We start from the raw sequence: 26,122 nt of genomic DNA, 5'->3' as shown, positions 1-26,122 counted from the left end.
AAGGAAAACATTCACATGTAACCTGCCTGCCTGCTAAATATCCAACAATGAACCTGCATCGTCCATTGTTGTCAGGAGTGAATTTATTTCAGTTTCTATGTTTGATCTCGTTCATTGTTGTCCATTGCTGATATTGGTGTCCATTGTTGACATGCACAAAAATATTTAGAGTTTTTCTTTCAAATGTCACCAATTTAATTTAAATACGATTATCCAAAGCGACGTAATACCACTTTAAAGTATGACAGTATATTTATGGACACGGTGTATTATAAATAGTGAGTTTTCTATAAAACTACTATCTTTGTTTTTCGAAAATATATTTATTGATATGTGATGAAAGTTTACACTATTTGGAACATTTCTGAAGACCGATTTCCTTTAGGTTAATAGGTGCCACCGTTCCCGATATATATTAAATCAAGAAATATCCAATATGGCGGCCGTCAGCACGCAGATGGCCATTGGCTACTCGACTGAACATATCTTGAGTAGTATAACAATTTATTCTACCAAGCATCTTGCTTTTATAAAAACGTCAATGATTCCGGACTTAACCGCCGGACTGTGATAAAGACACGCTTTTTTGGTCCTACCCTCCATTTGGGGATACATTTTATGGTGTATCATTCATTAAAATACATTAAACCTTATATCGTTTTAAAGCTTATTAATTAAGCTACAACTTTTATTCGAAACAATTTCTTGTCATTTAATTTATTAAAAAGTTGCAAGGCAAAATCATAAGAAAGTACTAGAAAAAATTCACTTTTTGGGGATTATTTTTTAAATTACTGCAAAACCACTGACATTATTGAAAATTTAAACACAATCTTTTAGTAGCCCATTTAATGGGGTTTACGACTCAAGAAACGATTACGTATCTACGGCCATTGAATACGGAGATATCGGTCAATAACTAAGAGTCTGCGAAATTGATGTTTGGGGGAGGGTGTGCTGGGAGGGAAGGACCGGGAGGAGGGGCGGGGACTTTTGGTATTTTGCACTAGTAGTAGTATTCTAACAACTGGCCAAAATTCAGCTTTAAAGGAATTATTCCCGACATGAAACCTTTATTGACTGTGAGCTACCATGCCGGGTTTCGATGCCGGGACCCCTGGAGTAAATACTGGAATCGTTTATATTACTTAAGAATAAATTGATCATGTTGAAAAAGTTACATCTCGTTTAAATTCCATGCAGATTCTATGCATAATGTGACAATAAAATAATAACAATATATTTTATTTATTATAATTTAATGTTCAAGTTACTGATTGACATGAAACATACTGGCGAAGGTAATAAATAAGAAGGTACAGGTACGTACAAGTATTTCCAAATTCACTAAGGCTTTCACAATAATATTTACAAAGTTGCTATCCAAGGAATTTGTTACAGAACAGAGTAATACTGAATTCATAAATATCATAGAACATATAAAGATACTAAACTCTTTTGCACGTTCTTACTCACGCATTTATACTTACACTTTTAAATTCATATATGGGAGATATTGGTTACTAAGTAACACTTCATGGTGGATTTGCTATTAAATAAATTATTTGATAAATAAATAAATTAACACTTCACGAAACCCGTTTCACCCAAATGTTTCTCCATCACTCTATGGAATCTCTGTGATCAGTTTGTGATTGCACGCTCACTAAGCATTCCGAGCACTTTTATCCCACTTAGCGTTTATTTACAGCGTTCCTTAACCCTTCATTTCCTTTCTTCTCACTCCAAAACCTCACGGTTCAAGGTTAGGCAGAAGCACTTCATCCAGATTGGGAGAATATTGGCACTGTTCGTCAACGAACGAAACCTGAAACATGTATCAAGGTGTATTTAGTAATGAAATATTGCATACACTACAGAGCATACAAGAAACAAACATATATACGTATTATGCCGGGTGTTTCAGAAATAATTGAGGGGTTACAAAAATTATTGGAAGTTAAGAATTCAACTTACGTTAATCAAACCAGTCCAGAAGGAACGAGAAAGTCAAACAGTTTTTTTTTTTGACACCCACAAATGTTCAATGTCTGCACCACGGGTGACACAGCATGCATCGAGACGATAGTCTAGTTCTTGCCACACTAGCATCAACATGAACCTGTCGATAGTGTCTATCGCTGCGATGATACGCTCCCTTAGGGCTGCACCGGTGAGACGAATGGCCTGTCTTTGATGAAAGCCCACCAAAAGAAGTCACACGGTGTAAGGTTCCGTGATCTTGAGGACTAAGACATTGCACAAACACTGTGAGTGATGTGGGTGATTTGAGTGTCACCTAGCGGCAGAGATGTGAACTCTCAGATTAACAAAACACACACGCATAAACTGTTTGCATTCCTCGATCGTTCTGGACTGGTTTCATTAACGTAAGTTCAATAGTTTACTTGCAATATTTTTTTGTAACCGTATTTATGAAACACCCGATAATATTTAGCTGCGCTAGAGTAAAGTTTAGATGGAGTAGGAGTGAGGCCGGCATTCGGTAGGTAGGCTCAGGTCCTCAAGGCTGTTGCACCACGGTTTATTATTATTTATATGAGATGATAGGAAATCTTGTGTTAACGAACAATTTAAAAATGTATCTAATGATCTTCCTTTTCTTTTATATTTCATAATCAGGAAATGTAATGTTGATATTTTAATATGAATTTACAATCAAAGTACAGAATTATATCAGTTTAGCATTATAACTAACAAATATTACGTGATATCTGAAACACTTTTATCGACCGATCGTTGTTTCAAGTGACTGGACTAAGGTGAAATAAAGGAAAAGTGACCTTAAAGACAATATTTATCGAAAAATTACAGCTACTTAATATTGTTGATATAAGTTTCTGCCAAACATGCTGACATTATTGGGGGCTTAGATAGATAAGTTTCAACCACAACGATAAATAGCAATTAGAAATAGGGTTAAAGAAACCACGAAATCGGTGCTAATTTCATTGATTCGTGAAATAGAGCAATGCATGTATTTCTATATCTTTACTGAGTATTATACCTAGGATAGGACATAGGTGAAGAAGTAGCTAGCAATCAGATACATGTTATTGTCAGAGGAGAGGACCGATGGCGCAGTGGCAGCGTCGTCGGGGTCCCGGGTTCGATTTCCGGTGGAGGCACATAGTGGTTCAGATCCCACTTTAAACTGTAGGTCCAGTCCCGATTAGCCTTTCTGTGAAGTGGCCTTAAAACAGAAATCAATCCAATCCAATTGTTAGAGGTAGCTAAAGAGCCTTACAAAAATAAACTGGGAGTCAGAGGGGTTAACTTCTGCGGAGGGTAGTCACATTAGTAAGTACAACAGAAAAATGTGTATGTGGAGTGAAAAAGCAGTGCCGAATCTGTAAAGCGTGCGGGGATGCGGAGATCAGCAAGCTTTTAGGGGGGCCTTGTCATGCCCTTCACATACTCAAATATGTGTATATAGTAATTTGTCAAGCGCTGCAGAGCAAAGAACAAAACACGATCTAAATATTGTTAAATGAAAGGATTTGTGATTCATTGTAAGTTGACTAATACGCCGAAGTTTTCTGTTAATAACTTTCGTTTAATGGCCCCTACCACAAACTAAACATTATTTTTGTTCTAACAGCGAGTTTTTCTTTCCTAGATCTGTTGTGTGGATCTAACTCGAGATTGTACTACATAGGTTGCTATTTATGTATCCGGAACTGGCAACACTAATGTTGCTAGGTAACATCTAATATATCAATCGTAAAGTTGGACATTTCTAGGGTATGTGTAGCCAGAACGTTGTGCTTACGGATGCTATTTTTGTTTGTTACAGGGACTTGAAAATTTCATCGGTGGCCAACAATGGAATTAACTCGAGAACATTTTCGAGCAATGATTTTCTACGACTTTCGACATGGATTATCTCAACAACAGTGCATACATCAACTCACATCGACTTTTGCCGATGAAGCACCATCTAAAAGCACTGTATATCACTGGTTTAGTGAATTCAATCGTGGCTGTCGTTGGCTCACGGACGAATCTAAACAAGGCCGTCCAAAATCGGTTGTTGTGCCAGAAAACATTGTCCTGTGCGAGAACTGATAATGCAAGATCGTCATGTAACATATCGTGAGATTGAGGCATCCCTGGGCATTAGTATGACTAGCATACATAAGATATTACATGAACATTTAGCCGTGAAGAAGATTTGTTCGCGTTGGATCCCGCATAATTTGACAATCGCTCAAAAAAAGGCTCGTGTCGATTGGTGCAAACAAATACTCACAAAATACAATCGTGGTGGTTCAAAAACCGGGTATAACATCCACACAGGTGACGAATTTTGGATCTATGCATATGAGCCCGAAAGCAAACAGCAGTCGACGGTGTGGGTGTTTCAAGATGAGCAAAACACAACAAAAGTTATTCGTGCAAGAAGTTCTTCGAAGCAAATGGTCGCCTGTTTTTTGGGGAAAAATGAAAATGTGGCTACAGTGCCGCTAGAGAATCGTAGAACCGTCAATTCTGAATGGTACACAACCATTTGTTTGCCAGAAGTCTTCTGGGAAATCAGAAAAAACAACCAGCGACGCAGGATCATTCTTCACCATGACAATACGAGTTGTCACACATCGGTCCAAACAACTCAGTATTTGACCGGTGAAAACATTGAATTGATGCGTCGTCCGCCGTATAGCCCTGATTTAGCACCCAATGATTTGTTTTTGTTCCCGTACGTGAAGAATAGCTACGTGGTCAATGATTTCGACGCCAGAAGAAGCGATTGATGCATTCAAAATGCATGTTTTCCAGCTACCTCAATCGGAATGGACAAAGTGCTATGAGAATTGGTTCAAACGTATGCAAAAGTGCATCGATCATCATGGAGATTATTTTGAAAAACAGTAAAACCATTTTCATTGATACATTTTTTTTTGTTTGTTTGTTATTCCGGATACATAAATAGCAACCCTCGTATACGTACAATGAGTTAAGAGGTGAAACGGTTCTTACTAGACGTCGACCATAGCGGAGCAAGTAACGAAAATCCCGTGGATAGAACGAATTTACTATTTCCTTGGGGGGGGGGGGGGGGCTCAAACCTGATTTGCTTACCTAACCACCACAGCATACCAAACCCAATATATGACGAAGTGATAGCAAAAGCAGAGCAATTACAGAATATTATGAAACATATATTGGCATCATTCCCAGCTGAATTGTTGCCTCTTCAAACAGCTCTCAAAAGTGACTTATCAAAAGTTTCATCTGTAAATTATTTTGTGAAATTTCTGTATGAGAAGGACAATTCTACCTAAATCTCCAGAGATATATTCACCTCCCTGGCGGAATGGTTATCACAGCGCGCTGCGACGCCAAGGGTAACTGATTCGAATCCCGTCTGAGAATGAGCTTTCTTTCCTTCATCATTTTCATCATATCATCACTCATCCTCATCTTCGCGATTAGCCAGAAATGGAAGAAAAACGAAGCAAAATAAGCCAAATCAATCATCTTCAACGTAGCGATTAGTCAAAGGTGTCAGAAATGCGACACTAATAAAAAAAATCAAATCTTTCCAAAGGTGACATCTTTTTCTTAAGTACGTGTATTTTAAGTAGAAAGGGGCGTTTGGTAACATTTTGCGAGAGGGCCCAAAATTTGTAGATCCGGCACTGTAAAAGAGCATTTATTTTTCTAGTTTTACTCATTTGATAGGGGTCAGTACTAGTGAGGACTGACTTCTCGAGCAGGAGGTGTTCGTCTTTTTATATATAATGTAATTTAAGAATTATATATTTTATTTTTAATTTTTATTTTAATTCTTAGTGATTAGAATGCTATCTGTGATGTGAATATATTTTATATGCACAGATGCTGTATAAAGCTGTTCACATAAATAAATAAGTTTCAATTCAGTTCGATTTGCACAATGCATAAAAGCTTCCGCGATTGCTAGTGGTAATGAAGGGGTCCAGCGTTCGATAACCGGTGGAGGCACACAGTGGTTCGGATCCCACTTTAAATTGCATATCCTGTCCCGATTAGCCTATCTGTGCATAAAGTGGACTTAAAACACACAATTCGAACAAATTCAAGCGTAAGAGAAATGAAGAGTTATAAAAAATATTTGAATATATTGGAGATCACAAGAAGCCTTATAAAGGTTTCTTAGTAGTGAACTTTGACTTGATTTTTATTATTTAGCGTCAGTTTTCCGCAGCTTTTGGCTAATTGCAATCGTGAGGATGAGTGATGATACAATTATGAAGAAATTAATGAAGGTACACTCGCAAAGAATGCCCATACACAGGTCGAGATTTGAACCCGGGACCTCTGACGTCGTAGAACACTGTGCTAACCATTTTTTTTAAAGGAATACCCCTACACGGTGGTACCCTCCGTCATTCACACTTTTTCAACTTTTACACTTTTCAATTTTTACAGTATTCTCAGTTTTTCACGTTTGGACAAATACAAAACACCATGCCTCAACCGGGACTCGAACCCGGAACCCCCTGGCGTTGCAGCGCGCTGTGCTAACCACTCCTCCACGGAGATCTACACCACTTTGCCATGGATGTCGCCATAATAGTGAACTGTTTAATCTAGATTCATAGTAATTGAAGTAAATAGTAAATGAAGAAAACTAACCCTCTAGCCTGCATGTGATGTGAAAGAAAAGGTTACATGATCCTTGTTGTGAAACTTACTTACAAAGTACCTTTACAAAGGCAAAACAAACATGGATCTGAAAGAAATTAGCAAGAATGACCCCATTTGGATCAATCTTGCACACGGAAACAACAGTTGTTGGCAGGGAGCTTTCCCGTTGGATAAATATTCATTGATATTTTGTAATCCCTGCAACTTGGCATGCGATTTCTGTGTTTATTCAATATTATGGTCTATTTCTGAGATGCCACTGAATAGTGACTAACCTGTATGTGTATATATTGATAAATTGTTACTATACGGATTACGATGTGTGTTTCGTTTTTGTTTTGTCGTTTCACTTTTGTTGGAGTTGAACTAGACTGAAAATGGATGAATTATGATTTAGTGTTGTATTGTTAATATGAATTGTAAGTATTGTGAGGTGTTAATATTTTACAGAAATAATCAGAATTACACAATAAGTATTTTGCTTCACAATAAGTGAAATCTACTTATATATCTTTGTAAAAAAATAGTTTTGTTGTAAACAACGAACGAAGAAGTATTACTCATACTCTGAGAGACATCTAGCGAATGTTGTGAATCCTCCTGTGAACATGTTCTTGTGTTTTTTAACACAATGTTCTTTCGTTAAGAAAATAACGTGTCAAAGTTCTCTGCCAATGAAGTTCCCAGACACCGTATCATGGCTAACTTACAAAGCAATGCGAAATGCAGGTGACTTACTTCAAGAGACTTGTTAGCGTAAAATTACAGGCGAAATAAGTAAGTCCATCATGCAAATTATTCATGGCCGTGTAAATCTACTACCACAGAATACAACACGAGTAGTTACACCAGGAAATAGTACAACTGTTTATCACCGACACCGCTAACGGAACAAGCAATAAAAGGAAGAGCATGAAGACGAGGAGCGGTTGATAATTCTGTGGTTTGGTTTCCTCAATACAACCGCACGCGTCAGCCGACACTTCACGTATCTGGCAACATTGCTATAAAGGTCTTTGTCTTGTTTAAATCGCATCCACCTTAGAAAACCCACCAAGTTAACCAAGTTAACCGCGAAACTAAACAACCTTGAATCCAGAGCTGCTGAACACACTGGCAGCTTTAGTGGAGGGGCATGGGGGCACGTGCCTTTCCCAAATGGATGACGAAGTGTTTTAAAAAAATATAAATAAAATGATATTACAACAAACAAACAATGTTCGAGCAGCCCTTTTCCAGACATAAATAATAGAACAAAGTTTAGAGCAAATACATAAATGGGGCTACATATACAGGACATTTTAACTAAGTGGACATCGGAAATCGAATTCGGCTTATTGAACTTCATTTTGCAAACTAACGAGGCTCCGGTATCTGAACTCACAGCCAGTATAATCCTATGAGTTCATTTTTTAAATATTGGTTATTCTGCTAAACGAAACTGAACTTCATGGCGCAACATTCCTCTAAGGACTAGGGTGGAGTTTTCATTCGCGTAGTCAGCGAATCGAGTCCCATAGCTGCTTGTTTTCTGGCTTTCGAGACGGGAATCGAACCCGGGATCACTTGCACAAATGGCCAAAGCACCATTTGGCTACGCGGAAGCCTTGGATGTTCTGATAGAATGCTAATTAACCAAACCTCATTTCTGTTATTGGCTATTCGTCATATGAGAACCAAAGGAACGTAACTCGAAAAAAGCGCTTTCAGTTTTGTTTAAATAAATTCCTCTGAAGAGCTCTATTTGAAGTCAGAGCGACATATCTACACTTCTAATCGATGACAATAAGGTGGATTCATGTATTTCCAACTTACTGACTCTTTTAAGAGTCAGTCATATTCCTAAAAGTACATTACTTCCTCTCTCCTGTAAAACTGGAGTTACATCTTTCTGGTTCACACACGATTCATGATAAGCTTATTGCTTTTCTGTAATTTATATTTAGTGGTACCAATTTCCAGGGAGGGCAACGTCCCCATTCTGTAAACAGTGCAAACGTACCTTATTCTCATGCAGTGTTGTTGTAGTACGCTCTGTACGCCGCCTGGTGGGGGTCCCACGTGTTGGTGTCCGTCCTCGCAGCCCATCCACCGCCCCCGCCGCCGCCGCCGCCGTAAGAGCTGCCGCCTCCGCCGTATCCGCCGCCGCCCCCTCCGTATCCGCCGCCGCCTCCGCCACCGCTGTAACCGCCGCCGCCACCACCGTATCCGCCGCTGCTGCCGCCAGAACCGTAACTTCCGCCGCCGCCCCCGCTGGGTGGACCGTAACTGCCGCCGCCACCTCCTCCGCCACCTCCGCCGCCACTCGACCAGCTGCCCTTGCCGAAGGACGACGAATCGTGGTGGTGGTCGTGGTGGTGGTGATCTCCTCCGCCACCACCCGCCGGCATCCACTCCACCACTTTCTTGGAGGAGCTCATGTTCTTCTGCGCCACCAACTTCTTGAGGCCTATGATGGCGGAGATCACCAGCGACATGGTGGACAGCATCAGCGCCTTGAAAGCCTTCAGGCCCACCAACCCAAGGATCATGGGGATCAGGGACATCATCTTCATCTTCATCATCATCATCATCATCATCATCATCATTTTCTTCTTCTTCATAAACCTTCCTGTAAATATAGAATAAACACTCTCGTTAATAATATGACTTTGACTCTCCGCTCGGCAAAACAATACGTCAGATATGTCAAATATGCATTTCAGTTCACAAATATGCATCTCAGTTCTAAAATATTCATTTCAGTTCACAAATATGATAAATAGGTAATATTCGTTTCTGCAAGACTCAAATGTACAGTTACTCGTAATAGGAAGTAGTAGAAAACCTATATCCTGAAATACTCGCTTCACTGTAATGAGTTGCCTAACTTTACGGCGATGACCAAACCTGCTAGTGAAAAGTTTGTCTTTAATTTCGTTCCTCGCCGTAGAGTTAGGCAACACGCATTACACATTGCAAGGAATTAGGCATTTCAGGATCTGTGCAACATTTTCCTTGCTGGTGTGACGAAAAAACATTATACAATTCAGCGAATTACAGCATTAGAAACTCTAATGAATTTCATGTGACATATTTAGAGGTATATTACATAAGTTCTGTTTATATAGAGTGCATATTTTTACATAAAATGTGATTTTCATTCAGCAATACATGTATATTTGCGGGAAGAAATTTCAATATTGTGTCTCGCAGCTTACTTTCATTTAATCTTGTTTCAAGCCACAATCGTATAGCACTCTGACGCAGAGGCAGCGCCACGTGCTGGGCAAGGGTGGGCTCTTACCCACCATGAAATTATCTTATTCTACCCCCCTACCCAACCAAATTACCTGAGAAATTTTCAGATTCATGTATTCTTAGAGAGGAACATGGGAGTAGAGAGAGAAAAAATCAGAATGGAAAGAAAGAGATAGAAAATCAGAGGAAAAGAGAGAGTGGGAGAGAGAAAGAGAGAGAGAGGAAGATTGAAAGTAATAGACAAAAGAAGAAAATAGAAAGATAGAAATGAATAGAAGAACAATGGGCGATTTGATAGATAGACAGAGACAGACACAGATAGGCAGAGGTTGAAAGAAGATGGAAGAAAATAGATGAAAGAAGAAACTAGAAAGAAGAAATAAAATCAGAGAGAGAGTGTGTATGAAATAGAGGAACATTGAAATAAAGGAGGAAGGAAGGAAATATAAGGAAAGCAAGAATAAGATAGAGAATCAGAGAGAGAGAGTGTGTGTTTGTGAAATAGAGGAACATTGAAAGAAAGGAAATAAAAGGAAAGCAAGAATGAGATAGAGAATCAGAGAGAGAGAGAGAGAGAGAGAGAGAGAGAGAGAGCGGCAGAGAGGCAGAAGAAGAAAGAAAGATTGAAAGAAATAGGTAAAGGAAGAAAGTAAGAGGTAGAAAATCAGATAAAGATAGAGAGGAAATATTTGGAAAGAAAGGAAGATAATAGAAAGAAAAAGAACAGAAGGAGAGAGAAGGGGAAGACAGAATGGAAGATACAGCAAGAAAATAGAAAAGAAAGAGATAGACGAAGAGAGGAATATAATGCCAGAAATAAAGGTAGAGAGACAGTTAAATGGGAGAGTGGTGGGGGTATAAAGAATGGACAGAGGATGAAAGAAAGAAAAAGAAAGATAAAACAAATAGAAAGACAAAAGAAGGCGAGAGAGCAAGAGAAGGAGACAATGCTAGCAGCCACAACCACCGAAACAGAACCATCTGCAAATATTTCGTTCACTCTTGAGCCCAACAGAAATCGCGATTCTTGTTATAATTACTCTGTTTGCAATATATTTTCATGATAGTAAAAATACAGAACAATAGCCTCACAAGTATAGCTGAAAAACTTCGAAAGGTGAAAGTAGTTTTTAATGTTTTAACTATTACACCCAATGTACTACTATATGCACAGGAAGATTACTTACATATTGACTCATCTAATATTCATCTCAATGACTCTTAAAACTTCGCCAAAATTGGTGTTATTTCTTTTGATTATTTTACTTCGTTTTTCTGCTTATCTTGGTTAATCGCGACGATAATAATGAATTGTTAATTATACCTAGCTCAGAGTTCAAAGCACGAAAGATGGCTTCCAAACTGATCCAAATTATACCACATATTCTTGAAGCATGGGAGTCTTCCTGCTGAAAATCCTACCCTTAGTTATTACTTGTCAACTAAATAATTATGTAACACTTAGAATGTGTGCACGGTCTTCAAAAAATGAAGATGGTGGCGGTAGAGTTATTATACTTCTAAATATCACATGATCATGCATGTTTAGCGTAGAAGTTTGTTTCTTGCGGCACTTTGGAGGTTGGTAATAAGGATGGATTGACTGCCTGAGGCTGCACACTCCCTGTTGCCCCGTGAAGTTGTGAAGAGCATTATTAGTTATTTACTACAGTAATGTAGCATGAGTAATATATAACATAAAATATACTATAGTTTGAAAAAATCGTACATAGGCAACTGTCATAAAAATAATAGAAGTAAGTTTCTCATATGTCTCTCAGCCAGCGGCGTATACTCTGGGTCATCTAGGTCAGGGGTTTCCAACTGGCGGCCCACGGGCCGCATGCGGCCTGTGATGCCTTTTTTGCGGCCCGCGAAGCCAGTTTGCAAAATACATAAATTTTATGTATAATTATTAAAATATGTTCTATTTTTACTGAAGGAACGGAAGCTCTGTGAAGAAAGACAATGTCACAAGTAGAATTGATTTTGCAGTCAATAATAATCACCAGAAGAATCTAAAGTGACGTAACGTTCTCTTCACACCATGCATTCAACCCCTTCACTTGGCTGCTTCCACCTCTTCGCTTTGCGGAATTGCAGGGAAGAAACCAGCTGGTGTCAGATTTAAGGGGAAACATAAGTGAGTTTCGTAATAAACTGAAGATTTTCAACGTTACTTTGGAGAAGAATAACCTGGTCAATTTTCCAAGCTGTCGGCGGCTAGCAGAAGATGAAGAAACACTGGACTTTTCTGAATTCAGTGCAAAGCATCCAGCTATTTATCAATCCTCTTGGCGTTAACATCGAAGAACAAGAAGCTTTTCTCTCCTACTTGAATTGTGTGATTTGCAAGGTGATTTCCTTCAAACTAGGCAAGAAAAGGGGCCCGAGTTTTTCGAATACCTTTCAAAGCAACGCTATCCAAACCTTCGTAGTTTTGGGCAAAGAATGACATCGATGTTCGGCAGTACATACACGTGTAAAAGTGTTTTTTCTTCAATGAAGTCCATCAAGAACCGCTACAGAAGCCGACTGGCAGATTCTTCACTGCCTCACCTTCTGAGACTTTCAAATACAGAAATTGAAGTGGACATTCCAACTTTAATAAAAGAACCAGATCGGCCTCATTTTTCTGTTCAGTACTTACAATTTTTGTAATTTTTAATTCCCCCCCCCCCAAAAAAAAAATTCGACCCGCCAATCAACTAATGGACATAATTTTGGCCCTCGGACCTTTTGAAGTTGGAAACCACTGATCTAGGTAATCGCATATGACCCGGCTGTACTTCTTTTTTTTTTTTTTAAATATATATATATATATATATATATATATATATACACACCGTGCGTCCATTTCGATCTGCAGCCGAGAGATCGGGAGAAGTGTGGGGGCGGCGCTGGCGGAGATGCCGACATTTGCGGCCTGTAATGCTCGCTTATTTTTACGGACATATCCAGACATTTATATAAATATTGCAAAACGAGCACTAACCTGGGTTATAATTCATCATCTGTAATTCATCCAAGTTCTGCAATTATATACACAAAAAAATACGCTTTAGAAGTGACGATAAGAGTCACAGATAATAAAACATTTTAATCATAGTTTTGACCAGCAACGTCCTGCTTAAGTTTATATCCTTGAAAGAGTTTTGTGTCGATGGGGATCGTTTGGAGGTTTCGAATGTGCAACACTGTATCAAGATTACGCTGCCGACGAAACCATTAAAAGTCAATGGTTTTCGTGAGCTTCCTCGATGAACTCGATGAAATTGGGGCAGCGTTAGAAAGTTATCCAAACAAACCTCTACGCCGTGTTTCACAGGAGATGGTAGTGTCAAAATCATCAGCACATACAGCCACTAAGCTACTAAAATTAAAACCATACTCTTATAACACAGGTTAGTGCTCGTTTTGCAATATTTATATAAATGTCTGCATATGTCCATAAAAATAAGCGGGCATTTCAGGCCGCAAATGTCGGCAACTCTGCAAGCGCCGCCCGCCACGCTTCTCCCGATCTCTCGGCTGCAGATCGAAATGGACGCACGGTATATACATATATATATATATATATATATATATATATATATATATATATATATATATATATATACATTTCTTCGCAATATTCTTCCAAACAAATTTCGATGCATACATTTCTTTGCTTCCAGCGCGCGAATGCTTCCAACCGTTTGCCGCTGAATGTCCGGGAACCTTTCTCCAGCCGGTGGAATGACTTCAGGGAATCTCACCCTGACGTCATTCCTCCCGCTTCCCTTACAACCCTTGGCGAGGAGGGAGGAGAGAGGAAAGAGGGGGAGGAAACACTGCTTCTCAGGCGCGGTGATTCCGTGGCCGGGGTAACCTCCTTCTTGTGAGAGTCCACCGGTCGCACTCTCAACCTTCAGAGCCTTTTCCGTTCCCTCTGCTGAACTAGGGGAAACATACCCGGTCGAGTGCGAAGAACAGGAAAATTGAATAACATGGGCAAACCAATTCTACGCTAATTTTCACTTTATATTTGCTTCTGTCTTGCTGATTTCTGTCACTTGAACATAAATTTATCAAAAGGAAAAAGCTTAAATTGAAGACGAAGCAAACTAAATTAATATTCAAAGCTTAAGCAATTAAAGCACCTATATGCTGACTCCCCCCATCCTTGTATTTACAAAAATAGTGATTGTTTCTCCTCTCTAATCTTCAAAAGCAGCGAGTATACTTCTTTCACGGAACTGAATATTTTTTAAAGGGAGAGTTTTGGTTTGAGTTGGTGTTCTAAGTCCACTTTATGCACAGTAAGGCTAATCGGGACTGGACCTACAGTTTAAAGTGGGATCCGAACAACTTGTGCCTCCACCGGATATCGAACCCGGGACCCCTCTTTTAAAGGGAGAGATATCAAAAATAAATTATATATATATTAGTTAATTTAAGTTGCTATATTCCGCCTCTTTAGATTAATAGTGATGAAGATGAACGAATTAAACATAAAACGAAACAACACATCAGGCACGTAGCCAGGTGGAGGACTCGGGGGCTAAAACCCCCTCCCCGAAATCCTACAAATATATAATTTAAAAAGTGTATAGTGGTAATTAATTTTACTTCATTAGCAGGATTAAACACCTTGCATAATACGTTGTAATAATCTGAGATTCATCTTCAGGACTTCTAACCCCACGTTTCAACTTTATGTGGTGGCTGCTAATAAGGGATGATCCCCATCCCGAAATAAAATTCTGGCTCTGGCCTGCAATGATTCGAACTTTTAAAATCTGTCATTTTGAGCTCGGAAAGGGATTTTTTTTTATCATTCATAGGGAATTTTATTCTTAGCCTGGAACACAACAACAGAAGTTTGGCGCGTGAAACTGAATGCGTGTAGTCGTTAGCTTCGTGTTTATTATTTATTTAGGTGTTAGTGTTTGTCGTGATAGTGCTGTGTTAAAGGGTAATGGATGTGATACAAGATTTGCTGGTGGAACAAGATCTTTTCAGGAGAAGTTGCAAATTGTTAATACAGGTAGGCCAGTGTCATCGCTTGAACTTATTACTACACACAAAGACAAAAATCGGGAATATGTGAGGCATTTTTGCAAGCAAATTATGACAAAACACTATGGTTGACAGGAAGTATAAGTGTTAATAAGCTTTGCTTTTTGGTTGGCCGTGCTTACTTTTCGGGGCTGAAAAGAATGTATGGACGCGGGGCGGATACTGTAATCTAAACAATCTTTGCAACGCTTGTACCAAACATGAAAAATCCAAAAGTCAAATAATTTCCTTTGTTAAGCTGCAATCTTTCGCACAGACACGTATTGACGTGCAACTGGACAAACAGCGTGCTTTGGATGTGGTACGGCACAAGTAATCGGGTCCTGGAGTAAGTTGGATTTTGCACTTAAATTAATATTGCGGGTTGTTATTTCATTAGTGCACGTCTTTCATTTTATATTTCACAGGTTGTTCTTTTTATAGCTTTATAATACTGTCTTGTTTTATTATTTGAAATTCTACACGAATATTAAACTGCAATAACGAGAATTAATTGATTGTGGTCGTAGCAATAAGACAAATATTCCGACACAATATTCCTAAATCCAATATGGATCCTGACATAAATTGCACGGAAACTTTTGGAGTTTGAGGATCAAGGGTCGAAGATTACCCACTCGTTAGAACCAGCATACGCCACTGCTCTCACCACATCTTAATTTCCTAATATTCAAAATATTCTCAAAATATTGTCGGTTTTCTGTATTTTCGATTTGACTTCTTAACATTTATGCAATGAACAAAATGTTACCATGTAAAGTGAAAAATCTTATTGCATTTCAGATACCATGGCATTTCTCAAGGATATGATCCGTCCTTAGCATTCTTCGTGGCGTAATCAATAAGAAGCGAGCTCTAGGTCACGAGTGCAGTTGTAATGGCGGCTGCGTGAGATGTAAACAACGTATCACTTCACATTTTAAAAAGCCGATAACTATTCAACCGACAAGAATAATGTTTCCTATAAAAAGGTTTTAGGTACAAAGCAATGGCGCTTCTTAAATACGTACTTTACAACGTATACCGTACACGTAGGAAATAATATTTGAGTTGTTTCAATTGCAAAAATCGTGCACTCACCATAGATGGTGTAACTTGAAGTGCCTTTCGTGCTGTATATATTATACATTGTAATCGCAAAAGCTAAACGAAATGTTACATGAAATGCTTCCGTGTAAAGTACTAAGTATATGCTATAAAATATTTGGAAGCATTTACATAGCATTTATGCTAGCAAAGATGTTAAAGGAAATGCTTCCTTCTAAAATGGGCGTTATTCCGAAAATGAAATTTCAGAAGTAATGACAACTTCAAAGTGTTGTAATTTGAAATGTGCAACAGTGGAATCGAATCGTGAGTCTAATTTCGACTACCGGGACATCGAATGATGGAACATTGCACTCGGAACACGATGTATCCTTGCAACAGCCTTTGAGAAGGGTTTCTGTATGTCAAGGTTGAAACTTCTCTTTCCTTCTCCTCGTGGACATATTAACGGTTCATCCGTCGTGGTTCAGTAGGCTTTTGGCGTGCTTCTTTCCTGACACAACGAAGAATTTCGGGTCGTGTCGTGACGTCGGGTCGTGTGGGCCGGTTTTCATTTGTTTCCACTCTATTGGCAAGTGCTTGAACCTTGAACCCAGTCGTCACCTGCGACCTCCGACCTCAAAACAGGTTTCAACTGCTGTTAAGGTACTATATTCCTTTTTAGCATGAGAGTTAAAACTTTTCGCGTAGGTGAAGGCCTACTTATTGATCAAGTTGTGTGAAAAATATTATCCAAGTCCATTTTACGCACAGGTAGGGCTAATCGGGACTCAAACTGCCGTGGTTTCACCGGGAACAAGAAATATAGCTTCTATAAATGATTTATTCGATGATATCGGGTACTAATCGTGTCGTTTATGGGTAAGTACAATCATATATGTTGCTTTTATTATAGGTGTAACTTGGCAAGAGCCAGGCGGTATTTCCTCCCAGAAAATTTTCAGATTTGTTAAAATTTAGAAGTTAAGGGTTTTGATTTGATTTTTGTTATTTAGCGCCTCTTTCCTGCCATTAGACTCTGCTTTGGACTTCGGTAAATGAGAATGTAAGTCATACATGATTTCGTTTAAATCCAAACTGCTTTTTTTGGTCACACCAATTGGTTATTTACAGATGGGTTCGATATCCTTTTAATGTTATATTTTTAGGGTCTTCCCGATGGCATAGTGGTAACATAGTTACTGGGTTCCATACCAGGCGGAGGCACATAGTGGTTAGGATCCCACTTTAAGCTAGGTCTTGTCCCGATTATTGCTGAATTGATTTCTTTTTTATTTCGCTTTCCTGCCACTTTTGCCGAATCGCGAAGACGAGGATGAGTGATATACTAAATGAATAATTAAAGGGGGAACACCCCATAAATGAAGCTCGCCTCCGCCCGCATACATTCAGGGAGTATGCGCTAATGTTATGGTGCGTTAAAACAATAAACCAGGACGTCATTTCCTCAGATGAATGATGAGTGATATGATGAAACTGATGAAAGGACAATCGTAAAGCACTTTCATCCTCAGGCCAGGATTCGAACCCAGGATCCCTCTTAGTCCCGATTAGCCTATCTGTGCATAGTAAGCGTAAAACAAAACTTAAAAAAAAAAAAAAACTATATTTTTAGCCATTATATTTTTTCAAGAGATAGACTCAGAGAAGATGCAGAGTACGAACGAGACGCATAATGTTACTTACAACTCGAGACCAGTCCCAGAATGAGACAGATATTTGCAATCCGAGCCGAAATCAAGAAGGAAACATCTATTTACAACTTGAGATGAGACTAAGAACTGGAACATGAATAATATTCACGAGATAAGGCAAGTCCCACCTCGTCTCGGTACCATGCCGAGTTCACATGTGAAAAAATATATACTTCCTCTTCAATAACAGTGCTGAACTTTCTTCCTATGGATGCAGTGGCGGTGATTGGGTTCCAAAACTAGGGAGGCAAGGTGGAAAAAGTGTGGGGGGGGGAAAGACAGTTTAATATCCCTTGATACATAAGGCTTAGCATACTGTAGAGGCAAAAGTGCCAAAAAGTGAGGGGCAGGCATTTGCACCCCTCCCCCCCCCCGTAATTGCTGGATGTAACAGTATTTCTACATCATTAATTTCGTCACATATGGCCACTTTGAGTATCATATTACATTCAATTTCGAGCTACGTACATTGAATTATCGACTTATCGTATCCACCGTTATTGGATATTGCAATTCTACATTCATCCCCACCACCACACATGAAACCGTTGTTTTGCAAACAGAATTTGTTTCGAAGGAATGTAGCCAAGTACCAAAGTGATGAGCAATGGCTCTGTGGCCATGGAATGACGTTCTGGTAACTCCGAAGTGAAAAATGATATTTCACCTGAATAGCTATATTTGTTTAGTAAATCTAATTGTTATTTTTTCTGTCAACAAGCTTCAGTATATGTGAATGACAAAACGATAGAGTTCTTTGACAAGGTCTGTGAATCGACTTTTGGTTCGGTCAAATCACTACTCTTATCTGGATTTCCGGACAGAGGCTTGCTATTTCTTTTCAAGTATATGTCGCTGTTGCTCATGCTAAATCGAGAAAGAACTGTTGCTGTTCCTGCATGGGATCGAACTCGGATATACCCACATGGCTGGTACCGCAAAAATTACAGACACTCTAAGGCGAAAAATACTTTGTTGAATAGATTCTCTCGGGCTAGCAACCAGGAGTTCTGGAAGGATTTCCAAACTTTCGAGAGTTAACGTTACTCTCATCCTTAGGGTAGGAGAAGAAAGATTATAGATTGACGTTAGCTCTCGAAAGGTTGAAATTTTTCCCACAACTCACCTAGTTAATAGTCCGAGAAAATCTGTTCATCATTAGTGTCAGACTTACTTCAAAAATTACTTTACATTCCTTTCTACCAAGTATTACCAGGTATTTCTTAAAATGATGATTTGTGTAAACACCAGGACATTTATTGGTTTTCACAGTATATGTGCTGGAAATGAATCAGATAGTTACCAGTCCATCACATTTAATTTGTTTCTAATTACTTTTTGCTACTTTACTGCTTCTAGATATTAATCGTGACGATAAGAGTCTACTATGAACTGACAAAAGACACTAATTAGGAGCAACCAAGAGAATTGTCCACTTTTTACCCTGGATCCCTGCCGTACCCTACCAGGAAGCCTTGCATTCTGAACTTGCCATGCTCATAGACACACTCAAGACTGGACTTAAAAATAATTACCATATTGTTAAAATATAATTGATTTAAATTAATTACTGAATGAGTTAAAATTATTTGGTTACGTCGGCACGCATAGTCATTTTGAACCCTTCAAAGTATACCAAAAAATCATTCTCTTACGTAAAACCTTTACCTTAGAGTTAAAAAGGGTGTAAAGAGCCCCTTGAGAAAGATTAAAACTGCAAGGTTGTAAAAGGTCCCGCGCAGAACAAACACAAAGTATTAAAATGACAAGATTAACCAAAAACTTCCCCAGCAACAGTGAAAGAGGCCTGCTTTTCTCAAAAATCTAAAAGAATGTGATAAAACACTGTCATCTCCGAACTTGGATGATTAACAGTTAGGAAGATCAGGTTTTATTCAATTAGAATATGCCGAACACTTAAAATAACCTTCCAGACACGACAGTCTTTCACATTATGCTGTAATTTTAGGCTAGTTTCTGAAGTATTAGTATTTACCTAATATGAATATAAGTGCGGATTTTTATTTCAATGTGTAACCTACGAGCAAAATGTACACCAACTCAACACTTACCTCTTACTAACAGTTCCCAAGGTTATAAGTGTTTACGTTTCATTGTTGTAACTAATTATATCCTAATTTCGATGTTTTAATTAAAAGTTGTGTTTGTCAGGTGAAAGATGCTATTGTTTTGCAGCACGATGGAACACAATTATTATTTCGCTGCCCTAGTGACATCTTTATAAATAAACTTAGCAAATCTGTTTCGTGTGAAACATCTGAGCTCATTAGGATTATGCAGTTTGTTTTGTGGGAAGACAATGTTTCATTATCACGGGAGATTCCCTTGGGGAAAAAACGAAGAAGCGAAGATTGGAAGACTTGAGCAAAACATTGGATAGCAACTATAAATTGTATGGACATAGTTAGCGAAACACATAACATAAAAATAATGTATGGCTTGCTTAGTGTAATTTCTTGAACCAAGTTGATCATAATATCCAGAGTTATTGGAAAACTCAAAACACGAAAATGCAACGCTATAATTGCTGAAAATGTTGAAATATGAGCTTAGAAGCTTACTATATGATAATATATGCGTACCTGGTATATACTGGGCAATTTATGCATTGAAAGACTGGCACTAAAATCACTACAACTTATGAGCCTCTAGTACAATTATTATAAAACACATTTTTTTTCAGAAGAGGATATAGTGTGTAAAAATGCCAATATGTTTTAACAACGTTTTAAGACCGCTAAATTTCACCTAACTCCTAGCAACTAAGTGATGTATTGACAGTTACTTTATTTAAAAGGATTAATAATAATTTATTCTAGCCTCTGTTCATTAATGTTGATACGCACCCACTTATTGTATCATTTGAAGTGTTTGATATGTTTAATATGTTAATTGTCTATTATGACGTAATTTGTTTTGTTCAATTGGGTAGTCTGTTATGGTTATGGACTAACCTTAAAACTTTTGATTGTGGGTTGTGAGGTGAGAGATATTATGAATGTTGGTGGAGAATGGAAGTGATTTTTGGAAAAGTGAATGTGTTAATTTGTGTAGTCAAGAAGTATTATGATCTTAATACAATTTTGTTTGTAATAAGAAGTTTAATTGTGAGTGCAAGTGTTATATATTAACATTAACTGACATCTAAATATATTTTTGGTGTGCGAGAGTTCAAGGTTTACGTTAACATATCCTTATTTGATTTTCCACTACTTGAGGGCTTCAAAGTAGGCTGATAAGTCTCAGGCTCACCGTTGAGGAACAAACGTAAGTTGATCCATTGAGAATAATCCAGGGAACGTGACAATGTCTACTAGCCTTAATGCTGAAACAAAGGTCGTTCCTTCCTGTTAATCATATACAGATATCAAGAATTAGAAGAATTGTACAACAATGTATAAACAATAGTCTTTCTGGGAGAGTATATTTACTATCAATATCTCACGTACAAATCTAATAGACAGTTTAATTCCATTAATTTCAGACATCTTTCATTAGTGTGCATAGAAATTTCTAGTGGTTGGTCTCATCGACGTATTATCAAAAATAAATTGACACGTGTTAATTCAATAAACCTGAGGCTTTTCACATTGACAATTCCGAGTGTTGAAGATTCCGGATTCGAGCCCCTGCATGGGCATAGTTGTTCCCTTGGAGTGTCCCTTCATCAATTACATGTAATTATCATTTTTCCTTGTCACGATTATCCTCAAGAGGCAGAAAAGCGACGTAATATAAGATAAAGAAAATTCCTATAAATATGGTCTGCAAGACTCTAATGTTAGAAGATTTCCTTGACAGTAAATAATTCACTTACCTTAGACCTTTAAAACCGTTTCAATTTCAGAGAAAAATCAACATAATATATGTTCTTTGTTTATGAATGCAGAGTTTTACAGTACAAATGTATATTTATTGAAAAAAAAAACAACTTTGTTTCAGGATGATCACGTGACAACTAATTTGAGATAAAAAATAGAGTGAATAGAATAAATGAAATTTTGGGAAAGTATTTAAGATATTGGGGTTTAAAACTACATTTCCGTATAGGCTATATCAGAGCAATATACTAAAAATTAAACAATGTCCATTTATGTCTAAACATCTTTGTAATTCTTAATTATATTTATATTTGAAGTGCTTCTTTTACATATTTAAATTCTGGCATTACAAAAAAAACACTAGTTTGCAAATAGTTGTAAAGTCTACGTCTCACTTTTCTTTTACTTTTTATTATCAAATACGTTAAAGTGAAAAGGTGATGTGTTGCATATGACATTTTCACCATATGTACAACGTAATTTTATGTTAGTCTATTATTTTTCGATTGATTGTCAATATTTTCATGGTTTTTTATATGTAATATGAGCAAGTAAACTATTTTATTACACTTAAATAACTTTATAATGTATTTTAAAACAGGTGACGGAGGAACAGTGTGGGAGGGAGACCAGCAGTCGGTAGGTAAGTCAAGGCCCTCACGGGCTGTAGAGCTATGGGTTATTATTATTATTAATGTATTTTAAATTATTTTTTGTCTAATGTAAATACTGTACCGAGAGTTTTAACACAAGAAGAGTGACAGAAGGAATCAGACCGTTTTTAGACAGCATAACTTGATATTGTTGATAGCGTTGTTTTCTTTTCATAGAAATAAATATAACGCTTTTTATGTTATGTTTTAAATGTTTAAAACCGTTTTAATCAAGAACAGAAAACATATTTTAAATAAAAAACGTTTAAAACAAATAACAAGAAGACTTATTTTCTATTGATAAGATATATTTTACAAATATCCAATCAGTGGAGGCACGCAATTGTTCGTATTCCACTTTGAACTGTAGGTCCAGTCCCGATTAGCCTTTCTGTGCATAAAGTTGACATAACAACAGACTCAAACAAACAAATAAATATTCAAGGAAGGATGGTAAAACTAAACACGTGACTAACTTGTTGGTTGCCAGGCTCAACACTATTTTCGCATTAGGTACTCCGTTTTACAACTATCACATTTTTTGGTGAATGCATTAAAATAAACTGACAATAACTACAATGTATATTAAGTGAAGAACGAAACTTTTTCATCCACATAGTATTTAATTATAGGGGTGTTTTAAACTCGTGTAAAAGAAACATAGACCTGTGTTTTAAACATTTTAAAACATGATGTTTTAAACATTTTAAAACATGATGTTTTAAACGCTTTTGTTTTAATCATGCCAATCCTGACTATTGCATATTTTTTAGAGCTGAGCGGATACCGATGCCGATGTATCGGTATCGGACGATACCAGTGGTATTTATATCGGAAAGTATCGGTTGGATTTATTTACTGATACAGGCCGATACTTTTCCGGCGTTTTGATAGTTCGCAGTGTTCACAAATATGGCGCACGACACTTTCCCGGATTCGGATTTTTAATTATCCTAAAAGTCATGAAAAATTCGAATTTTCATTGATTTTGAACTAATATTATGTTTAAAAACTGTAGTTCTTTTATTACATAACAGGTATCTTTCATATTCTGATGTAATTTTAAAAATATTTTAAACCCAAATTGTGGTAAATTAATACTTATTGAACAACTTTTAATTGAATCGGTAAGAGTAGATATCGGTATCCGTTTTAAAGTGGTACCGACCCAGATCTAATATTTTTGTTTCAAAACTTCCCTAAACAATGTTAGTAACTGTTAATAATCGTTTATGGAACATTAACTTACCTGTTCCGACTGTGTTTTCAAGGCTGATGTCAACCGTGTTGTCTTTGAGATCCCGGGCACCGGTACCAGGTAGTGTGAGCCTCACCGAATGCGTCCTGAAGAATCTGTTTATCCTTTCTTCCAGGAGGGTCTCCAAGGCGTCTTCCTTCTCCTGTAGGGTTCTAGGGAGCCTAGCGTCAAGGTCATTTTCTTTGATCTCCGGCGCCGTTTCGGGATACGGCGTGTTTCGAACCACGGACAAATAGTCATTCAGCCTGTACGTGGCGCTTCGTGTCAATCTGTCCACGAACAGAAGGACCTTCTTCTGCAAGCATGAGAACGACAGCTTTGCCAAGCATTCCCGGTAGATGCTGGTGAAAATACTCTCTTCCCCTACATCGTCGGCGCTGGTTTGTGTTAAGAATTTCCTGCCGTGTTCCTCGTTCGTTCCTGCGAACGTTGCACCGGTGGAATAACCACTGGCCGTTTCGCTGAGGCAAAACAGCAAGAGGATGCCTAGAAGAATAAAACGTCCCATTGTTGCAACTCAACACTATCTCAACACTGGCACTGTTGAAGTTCAATGTCGCAAGGTGACGCTACGGGACATGCTATAGAACCCACTCGAGAGCTGCAGGACTGTGGTAATACTGACACGGGAAACAACGTACCCGCTGGTTTTATTCAAATCGCTAAGAAAACACGGTCAGTAGGTTCGGATGGTTCCCGAGCCCCCACCCCCTGCGAGATAAAACGCGGGGGAGGGGGATTAGGGGGAGAGAGAGGGAGGGTTGCATAAGGTGAATGATGGTACGGCCGTCGAGAAAGGAAACCACGGCAATAATGAGGATCGCGCAGGTGGGAAAGTGTGTTGGTTAGAAGCGGGGGAGGCGCATTGCAAAGTGTGCTAAGGGACAAGCAGCGTGCTCATCCGATGCCCGAAGGAGGACAGGAGTTATCGCACACACACTCACACACACACACAAGCACGCATGGTTAACGGATCCCGCAGTCACTTCCCTGTTTATGTAGATGATAAAGACAATAAAAACGTGTGCCTCAATCGCGTTCCAATATTCCACGGGAAAAGTGTCTAATCAGTGTTGCCACATCAGTGTTTGTTTTACTACTATTTATATCCCTGTATTTTCAACCATTTTTGTCACTTGCCTCATAACGCCCTGAATATAATTATATTAACCTATGTGCTGCTTACCTTTGGAATTTTGAGTTCTTTCATTTCTATTTTGTCATCTGTTCAGTGTGTCACAGACAAATAGTATCAGAAGGACGAAGTGGATAGACTAAATTGTAGATGCCAACTTGGTAAATATTTGCAAATATTTGACATGCAAGTTGATACAAAATTCGATATGACCACTTCCACTTGAATTCTATTTTCTTTCTACCATTTTTTGAATCGTTTGTTTACTGCCTGTTAGGTTACAGAACGTGTTTTCTCGTTTTGTTTTACGGTACATAATGTGGCTGATTGTAGCTATGTCATTTTTCACAGAATGTGTGTGTTCCTGGCAACCCTGTAACGCATCGCTTCACTGCGGGATATGACGTCACAAATGCAATCAAATGTAGTGTGTGGTTGCCAGCATTCAGGCGGCAAAACGGGCTTTTTTGAACGACTGTAGCGCCGAAACGACGCTCCAACGAGAAAAATGTTACTGAAAAAAGTTGTTTGTTTTGATGTCCTCTATACGTTTCCGTGGTCCGTGGGCGCCATTAAAATGACACCCTGTATATATTATGTGCGTATATGTTACATTAATGAAAAATGTTAAACAACTTAATCGTAGGTACTATACATGTTTATAGCCAGCATACTCGATGCCAGGTTCGAACCCTTGTTAGTCTTGAATGTAATGTTTTGTTTATTGCATTACGCATTTTGTGAGTTCATTGTCCTTGTAGTCAGTGTTAACTGAAGATGTAGAAAATAGACGTAAAATGAACAAAATAGAAATAGAGACGTGGATAGGTGTGGAACTAACAAGTAACAGCAAAGGAAAAAAAACATGGATATGAAACTGAATCTTATCACAAAATTTTGGTATTTTCATTGAATGTCCCTTTTCGCTTAAAATTCGGTCTGAATTTCCCAGCGAAAGGGAAATTTCCCTACGAGTGGCAACACTGAGTGGCTTCTGGATGACTCGGGTAAATCGCGTCTCCCTGGGTGGGACACGACGTCAAGGCTGAAGAGCCCTTGTGCTCGAGTGGGGGCCCAAAGGCGGTCAGCGGTTCCTCCGCCATGTGTTTCTATGTAGGACGGCGTACGACGCTAATACGGAGATGAATTGACGAAATTCTTAAAGGAATTCAGACGCTGGGCACACTTTGCATTATCCCGTCTCGTCTGCTAACTATGCCTCTTTCACTTCCTACTCTCATCTCGTCTTCAAAAGGGAGGTGCGTTGAAGTGCGTCCCAGTGAACCAGACCCGTAGCTAGAATTGATCTCCAGGGGGCTCACGGGTTATCAGGGACTTGGGGGGCTATGTAAATCAAGTCCATTTTCCAAAGTTTAACAGTATTAAATGAAGGCAAATTGTGTGTGGGGGGAGGGGGTCATGAAGTTATATAAAGTTTAGAAATATACAAATACTACATTTTTCCATATCTTTTAAAATATCACTTGAAGTGTTAATTGAATGCCACTGAATTGAATTGAATTGAATTGAATTGAAAA

The 26,122-nt window shown here is 38.3% G+C and overlaps 1 protein-coding gene across 1 annotated transcript; it reads right to left on the bottom strand.

Annotated features, from left to right (window-relative positions):
* Positions 1-1,257: 1,257 nt before the first annotated feature.
* LOC146003078 (uncharacterized) lies at positions 1,258-24,063 on the bottom strand. Its single transcript, XM_083141248.1, has 3 exons — positions 23,441-24,063; positions 8,657-9,265; positions 1,258-1,828 (listed from the first exon to the last, which is right to left on the bottom strand). The coding sequence occupies exons 1-2, from the start codon at positions 23,955-23,957 to the stop codon at positions 8,664-8,666; spliced, it is 1,119 nt and encodes a 372-aa protein (XP_082997374.1). The 5' UTR covers positions 23,958-24,063; the 3' UTR covers positions 1,258-1,828; positions 8,657-8,663.
* Positions 24,064-26,122: the final 2,059 nt, after the last annotated feature.

This window comes from Lepisma saccharinum, chromosome 19, assembly GCF_977018435.1.
Source record: "Lepisma saccharinum chromosome 19, izLepSacc3.1, whole genome shotgun sequence".
Taxonomy (NCBI): domain Eukaryota; kingdom Metazoa; phylum Arthropoda; class Insecta; order Zygentoma; family Lepismatidae; genus Lepisma; species Lepisma saccharinum.
Note: the sequence above shows the minus strand (reverse complement) of the source record. Positions and strands in the feature narration are given on the sequence as shown.

Coding starts and splice junctions, on each gene's coding strand:
- LOC146003078 (XM_083141248.1), bottom strand. CDS start 23,957: ATGGGACGTTTTATTCTTCTAGGCATCCTCTTGCTGTTTTGCCTCAGC. Junction 9,266..23,440: donor TGAAAACACAGTCGGAACAG/GTAAGTTAATGT, acceptor CTATATTTACAG/GAAGGTTTATGAAGAAGAAG.